Here is an 8,119-nt window from a genome sequence, read left to right as displayed (position 1 = left end):
GTGCTAGACGGTTTAAGTGTCAGTCACTGGCTTGTGGTCGATGTTCACTGAGTGTTTGTTTTTTTACGCTCGTCTGCAGTATTTACGCTTTAGTCACACAGCGAAGGAATTAAACCTGATGAACCTGAAGGTTTAAACTTACCGCTTTGTTAAGTTAAACAATTAGCTTCTTTGTCAAGTGTAATGTTGTCTGAGGTCATACAGGATCTTCTGTTCTCTGGTTAGCTTCAAACACTGTATTGTTTAATGCAGACTCAGGGTGCATGGAGTTGATCATAAGCTCATGTTTTTGATTTACCAGGCCGTGTTGGAGAGCATCATCAGGTACAGGATGACAGCCTGGTACGTTTAAAATCTAAGCTTGCTCGTCTTGTCTGATGCAGACTCCCTCAGAGGGAGGGCCGAAACGTCTCCCTCCAAAAACCAGGAGAGAGAGAAGAGGGGAATGGAGCCACAGGTCGGACTTGAACTCTGGCCAGGACTATAGCCGCCATACATAGGGAGCTATCTAACCGCTAGGCCCCTATGTATGAGCTCTTACCATCTTGCAGACGATACAGAATCCCCAAATGCAAACTGACCTGTTTTAAAAAACCTGTTTGTGCCCACCTGAACAATGTTTCTTAAGGCTGTTTGGGTCATGCAATAGCCTTCTGGTGTTCTCATCTTTTATCTTCTAGTCTTTTTAAGCAGATCTTGTGCAGTATGGTTGATGTGCTGCAGACATGTTTACATGTGTGTTGTTTGTTTTCACTGTGGAGGCAGCTAATGCGTCTCATGTTTTAAGATGTGACAAAGTCTCTTTAATCGTCTCTTCTTTCAGGGTCGTCCTGAACTGACCCCCACGGCCATTAAAGCAGGAAAGCTTCTCGCCCGGAGACTGGCCGGTCACAGCGCTGAGCTCATGAACTACGACAATGTGAGACACGCACATACACGCACACACACACACACACACACGTCTTTGAGCCTGATATTTTATTCTAAATATAAATTTTCTAAATATTTTGGAGTTTTATGGTCGGAGTCTCTGATACATCTTCACCATTTCCTGTTCCTCCGGCTTCTACTCCAGATGACTCATGGCATCAAGTTTCCCCTGTATATCTAGATTAGATATTAGATTGTTTTTCTCAGGTTTTAACAGAAGAAGGTGTGACTTGTTCCACATAAATATGTCAGAAATCAAGCTTCTCTTGTGTAAATGTGTCTCTGAGTCATGACTGTCTACAATGAGTGAGAAGCTCGAGTCCTGCTGGCTGTGTTGTTGTCAGAGCCGTGTTTACATGGACGGGACGGCCGGCTCCTCCCCTTGTGTATAAAAGCTGTTTTAGTCAAGGACTAGAGAAAAGAAGAACATACTCACCGATTATTTGAACGTCACGTAAGTGTGTTTATTGCGTTTTATTGATTAACCTCTGGGTGTAATGTGTGTGTGTGTCTCAGGTTGCCACCACAGTGTTCACCCCCCTGGAGTACGGCTGTGTGGGTCTCTCTGAGGAGGAGGCAGAGATGAGGCATGGAAAAGACGGCATAGAGGTAAGACAGTAGTGTGGTGGGATTTCATGTGGAGCATTAAACAGCTCTGGTAGTTTATAAATGCTCCTCAGGTCGGGTACTATCACTTCTATCTGAACCACTTCTCTTGCCCGCTTCCATCGCTGCAACACCTGTTGGTTTGACCTGATAACTGCTCTCATATCTGGCAAACCAAGGGGCGTCCAAAACGGCCGTGTGGGGGGTCTCCTTAAAACCTCCTACCTTTTCTGGTCCAAACAAATCCAGAGCATTCAGGAGCAGAATCTAAAGTTAGAAGGAGGACATACTGGCTGCTACATTGTTGTCAGAGAAGCCAGCACTTCAACATAGCATGTTTCCTTAATGTCTGCGAGCTAAACAAAGAAAGTTACCCAGACAGTGTTAGTGTCTTCACTGCTATCGACCATTATAAAGAGATACACTGTCCCATAACCCCTCAACAAACATTGACACACACGCTCTGTATTTAACCTGCTTTCATACATGAGCAGTGTGCCAGATGCTCGCCAACACCTGCACCAGGCCTTTGGATAAATGGTTAAGCAGACAAGGTGGGGCCTTCTCGGCGTGAGTGACAGGCGAGCAGGAGGCCTGATTGAGGCGTGTATGGGGTGATGACAGGCGAGCGGAGATCTGAGGACTAGCAGACGAGCAGCGCCCTCCGACAGCTGCATGGCCCCCAACAACTTGTGTCGGCACGTTGGCCCTTCGCTGAATAAAACCCAGTGCACACACACTCTCTCTCTCTGAGGAGGTTGAAAATCAATCACTATCATGAACAAGCATACCTCCTTTTTACACGTCCTGTTTGAATGAGTGCTTTAAAAGCAGTTTTAGTTGTTGCAATAGCATCATCGGTATCAACCTTGTGAGGTCACATTGAGACGCTAGATTTCATGTTGCACTTTTGAAAAATTAATGTGCACCTTTAACATCAATGGCGTTTTTATTGGCTTGTAATGTGTTTTGTTTTTATCTGCCACACTGCCTTTATTCTGCAGAGCCGTCCTTATGTTCTTTTAGTTCTTTTAGTAGTAAATTGTCGGCTGATTTGAACTCATCAAATGTGCACAAGACGAGATCGTGGTCCTGCATGTTAGTCAGTTCTGACGTCTCTGTGAAGTATCCTGATCAGATTAGAAAAACTCATGTCTCCTGTTCATATGATCTGTCGTGTGTTTTTACTTCCTGTGCAGGTCTACCATGCGTTCTACAAGCCTCTGGAGTTCACTGTAGCTGAGCGCGATGCCAGCCAGTGTTACTTAAAGGTTTGTTGATGTGAGATTAAACATTTGTGTATGCAGACAGGAGGGAGTGGATCCTGCAGCAGGCTGCTGCTTAAAGGACTCAAACACAAATATGTACCCATCCTGTATATAATCCGGACCCCTACTCATGGTTCAGTTTTCATCCTCCTACAGGTGGTGTGTGAGCGGGCTGGAGACCAGAAAATCCTCGGCCTGCATTTCACCGGACCTAACGCTGGAGAAGTCACTCAGGGATTTGCTCTGGCCTTCCAGTAAGTTGAATGAATCCTCAAAGATTGAAGTAGATTGTTTTTTTTTTTTAATGTACCACGGGACAATGTGGATTCTTTGCTTGGGCATGTTTCTAATAAGCTCCACGAGCAGAAACGTGCTCAAACTAGGATCAATATTGGAGATGCTTTTGAAAAATGGAGAGAGGTTAGAACACAGAAAGGTTTACAGACCCATGCAGAGCTGGATAAACACTGAAGCTTCAGTGTCCACCACATGGTGACCTGTGTGAGCATCGACTCTAGAGAGGAGGGGGGAGACAGCTCTCTACGATGTTTAGAATTTAGACTGCATTACCCATTTTAACCACTAGGGGTCAGAGTTACATATTGCTCCTTTAAAGCATTTTACTCACTAATATGTAGTACTGCAATTATTCAAATTCTATGTAAAGTAAAAACAAAAGTACCCACACCTGACTCGACTTATTAAAGGATATTAATCCCCAGCTGTCCATCATGAGAGATTATGTTTAAATGCATCCTGAATGACGGTTCTTTGTATTTTTGATCAGGTGCGGAGCTACATATTCCCACCTGTTGCAGACTGTAGGCATCCACCCAACCTGTGCTGAGGAGCTCACCAAGGTCCACATCACCAAGCGCTCTGGTTTGGATGCCATGGTAACCGGCTGCTGAGGTTAAGCACCTCGGCCTCTGAACAGGAAGTGAGCACACACGGGGTCCCTCTGTGTCGGTAGAGAGATATAAGCGTTGGGTTTGATCTGCTCTTTCTTTTTGCCCCCTCTCCATCTAATTTGCCCCAAAATGGCCGCCAGTTTCAGACTTGTGTAACCGGGTTTCTTCCCTGGCTGCCCAGGTTGTCATTTGATAACCAGCAACGACTATGATTGTAGCATATACAAGCCTGTTGTGAGTGTATGCACTAGCAGCCCGGGATATAGATCAGGTCGGTGAGAACGCTGGGCGCAGAGCGAGCGTCTCTAAAATAAACAGGCTCATCAATCAGGATTAAAGTCCGCGCTCGGGGTTTTGTTGGACTCGCTACGAGAACCGTGGTCAGAGCCTGAGCAGTTTTCTGAATATATATTCTACAAATATTGTTGTTTCTCCGGCTGTACTTCCTGTCCATTAGTCTTGGAGGTGACACATACCATACACCCCCCCCCCATGACACTGATGGATAGCCCCAGGGCCCACTGCCGCAGTGACACCTCCCCATTTCCCATGGACACACACAAACAGTGTGTTGGCTTGCCTGTCAGTCAGACAGCCAGGACCTGTCCATGGGAGCCGCGGCTTGTCGAGGGCCCTGCAGACCCCTGTCCTCCTCCTCCTCCTCCTCCCATGCCCCTTCTTCAAGACAGTGGGGTCACAAACGTGCTTTTTAAAAAAGCTGTGTGGATGCCACAGCACAGAACAGAACAGGACGACCTAACCCATCCATTGTAAGAGCTCTGCTTGAGCTGCACTACCCAGCCTCACCCAAAGGTGGCACTGTTGCCCTCCTATTCTCCCCTGTGTCTCACTGAGCCAGAAGTGGGAGATGGGATAAGGTAGTGAGTGGATAAAAACGTGCGCCTGAATACGTTCAGGTTGCACATTTAATCCCTTTAATCCCTATAAAAGATATGCACTTTTGGATGAAGTTTGCAAAGCAGACTGGCTTTAAGGGTGCCAGACTGATAAGGGTTATCTGTTGTGTATTTACATGGGTGGCAGGTTTGGCCTACAAGTCATCACCCTGGAAGATAAGGCAGGTTGTTTATATCAATAAAGCAGTAATAGACCCCCGCAGTTTGCCAGAGTGCTCAACCTGCTGGCTGCACTGGACATCTTGGGTTTATTAACAAGAGGAGGAGGAGGAGGAGGAGGAGGAGGAGGAGGAGGAGGAGGAGGAGGAGGGCTGTCAATAAAGAGGGTTTGCTACAGAAACCTGGGGAACCATGAGGAGGCTGCTGGGCGTCGTTTATTTTCATGTGAAGTCTAATCTGCTGCGGCTGATTAATGGTTTCGATGAGGGGAATGACAGTGTGCCAGGAGATGGAGAGAGGAAAAGGAGAAAGAGAGAGGGGTACCAGGTTTATTTGGACCCAAGCCAGGAGGAGAGAGCGAGAGAGAGGGAGCCGAGTTTCAGGCCAGCTTTAGGGAGGGGAAGGGGGGGTGGGGGGGGATTCCTGTGTGCTCTGTTCAGGGCCGAGGTGCTGACTGAAGGACCCTGACCTCCGCTCAGCAGGAACAGCTTGACTCTATCACACTCGGAGCACAGAGGGCTCACATGCTGCAGCGCTGCACGGCAGGGGCCTGGAGAGGAGGGGGGGGGGGGTAAGGTAGGACGGGCAAGAGACGGACAGAATCAACCAGCCAACACAACATGGAGCGGTAGCATTGTGTGTATGTTCCTGTGCTTAACGATCCACTTCAGAGACCTCAGGGTGGGCTCCGAGGCACCGAGAGGGAAGTTATCGAGGCCATCAGAGTAACTGTAATGTCTGTTTTGCTTTTTACCCTCTACTTCCCTTCTCTGTTTCCTCGTCTGCTCCGTTATCTTTTTTTTTTCACACAGTATGGCCTCTCGCGCACAAAATTTAAAATATTTTTATTACTGATGTGTCTTATTTTGAAAAACGTCTACTCATCGAGTCTCTCCAGGCCCCCGAGTCCTGCCGCGTCAGCCGCCCCTCAGCAGTGCCCAAGGGGGGTCAGGGTTCATCTTTCAGGTCGGCCAGCTAATGATGACCTGCACTAAAACCCAAAACGTGGGGAGTGCAGGCCTGATGTCACCTGGCTGCCAACTTTAGAACTTGTAAATAGAGACGTTTAATTTTCCGTTTAAGCTTCTTTATGCATAATTTATATGTAAAGTAATAACGTACAATGTGACCATTAAAGTAATGATGCTCACCGACTGAGTCTCCTGTCTTCTTCATAAATGACAGAGTTCCCATGGTGCCTTCAATGACTTTATTAAAATGTAGGACCATATAATGTCTCAATAAGAGAACGCTCTTTGACTGATACATTAATACAATGACATGTCTATTTTTTTTGTTTTTTTTATCATGTCAATGCACTCCATTTTCAGCAGCATATTTACATACGCTTTAAAAAACTGGCAGCAGCATAGAGAAGGCGATGAGGATGAGAAACAACAATCTACGAGGCAAATTGCAAAAAAAGCAAGGAGCTTTGAAATTTGGGACGATAAGAATCAAAGCCGTCGAGTCCCACATGAAATCCAGAAATCACTGACACTGCACTGAAGTGCCAAAATGATATTTTAAAAACTAATGTGCTACCCTGGAGGATTGCAGAGAAGCAAAGATCTATCCTGTTCATGTGTTGAAAAGAGAGATCAAGATTGATACCTCTGATTTCCTGACAAATAAATAAAGGTTTTTGCTAAAACTACCAACAGCTCGCATTGATGTGTGCAGAGGTAAGACTGAGACTGGTTCCCAAAGTGGGGTGAAACACTGAGAGGGGGGGAAGCCTTCCAAAATAAAAAGATTTGAAGCTGCATATTTTTCCCATTATTGTGAAATGATAAGTTCTTCAATATAAAATAAAACCATAGTCCTTAAGTGAGAGTTTTGCTGAAATAAAAAAAATGTGAGTAAAGGACAGAGACACAAAGTTTGAATTAAAAGAGAAAAAAACATCTCTGAGGCAAATCTGGGAGTCAGTAGCTGAAGCAGTCGAGCTACAAACATCAACATCCTGTACAATCTGCTTCTAGGTCTTTCACTCTGCGACCGATTTATGAGGCTGATGGTTCAGAACACCCAAAAGCTGAAGAGGTTCAGAGAAAGATATCAAGCAACTTCTCTGAAAAATACCCTGTCAAATATTGAATAAATAAGAGGGGAAAGTTTTCACCTCTGTCAGCTGTCAGTCGGAGATAAATCGTAAAGGACAGTCTGTGGATTCCAATCTGCACATTGCACTTTGACACCCAGACACTTATTTTGTATATTCAAATATTTATTTTTATATTTCTATATCACTGTATTTACATTTATTAGTAATTTGAGTGATTATTGCATGGCCTTGCGGAACAGTCGTTACATTTCACTGCACATCTGTATGAGCATGTGACAAATACAAATATTGAATCTTGTGTGTCCCTCAGTGTGCTCGTGTCAAAGACAAAAACTAAGCAAACCTTCTTAGTTTAGTTTCAGTGAATGAAACTGTTTTTGATCTTTTAGTTTTCATTATTTCATTCGTTTTCTGTAACCATAACGACCTCGCTCTGTTCCAGTGTGTCTTCTTATACGCTCCATGGATTTGTATTAATATGGAGCAGTGTCTCAAGAGGTGGTCACACTTAGACCTGGACTCGTTTCTGCTGACAGGCAGCTCTGCTATGCGGCGCTGTCACTCAACCCTGTAGCACCAACAATGGCAGAAATTCCAGGTTGTTTGTTTGGTTAAGGACGGAGCTCTCTGAACCTCCTCAGGATCTACAGCAGCCTCACTCACCCTGAGAAAAGAAGGCCAGTGTCAGTCCTTATAACCCAGACAGAGGGAGAAAAGTTCATCCACCGTCCGCCCCCCATTTAGCAATTGTGTCTCTCCTGTCCCTCCACAATGGAGCAAACAGGCTAAATCCACCTTGAAATGCACTTAGTAGAACATGTCAACATGTCAGGGAGCGCTCGGTCTCCTCGCCCCGTCTTAATCCAGCACCATTGATCGCTGACAAGTTGTCTGTGAGTCAGACATTCACGGGGCCTTTTGTCATTTTAGGTCTTGAGCCCCTGCAGCCTCGCCTGGAAGAGCAGAGCCCTCAGACACACGTTCAAACACACACATGCTGGGTATACAACCTCACAGCCAGGAGGAGGAGAAACCGATACAAAACCTTGTGTAAACATTCGCAAAAAAAAAATGATGCAAGGAACAGAAAAGGGCTCAGCCTATAGGTGAGGATTATCCCTGAGAAATGAATAGGGGGCCAATTATGAGCGCTGTGTTGTACTGGCTCAGGAGCTGTCAGCCTGAGATGCCTGCATGCCTCGAACGGGGCGCGGTGGCTTGGGGAGGGGGAGGGGGGCCCTCAGACTCATAACTAAAGTG

The 8,119-nt window shown here is 45.9% G+C and overlaps 1 protein-coding gene across 1 annotated transcript in view; it reads left to right on the top strand.

The window, feature by feature from the left end:
- Positions 1–5,945, top strand: part of txnrd2.2 (thioredoxin reductase 2, tandem duplicate 2) — a 30,566-nt gene extending 24,621 nt beyond the window's left edge. The window contains exons 13-17 of the mRNA XM_065962779.1: positions 824–919; positions 1,447–1,539; positions 2,736–2,807; positions 2,961–3,058; positions 3,592–5,945. Coding sequence (XP_065818851.1) covers positions 824–919; positions 1,447–1,539; positions 2,736–2,807; positions 2,961–3,058; positions 3,592–3,715 — 483 coding nt within the window. The 3' untranslated portion in view covers positions 3,716–5,945. The remainder of the gene's footprint in view (positions 1–823; positions 920–1,446; positions 1,540–2,735; positions 2,808–2,960; positions 3,059–3,591) is intronic.
- Positions 5,946–8,119: the final 2,174 nt, after the last annotated feature.

This window comes from Labrus bergylta, chromosome 2 (assembly GCF_963930695.1).
Source record: "Labrus bergylta chromosome 2, fLabBer1.1, whole genome shotgun sequence".
Classification (NCBI taxonomy): Eukaryota; Metazoa; Chordata; class Actinopteri; order Labriformes; family Labridae; genus Labrus; species Labrus bergylta.
Note: the sequence above shows the minus strand (reverse complement) of the source record. Positions and strands in the feature narration are given on the sequence as shown.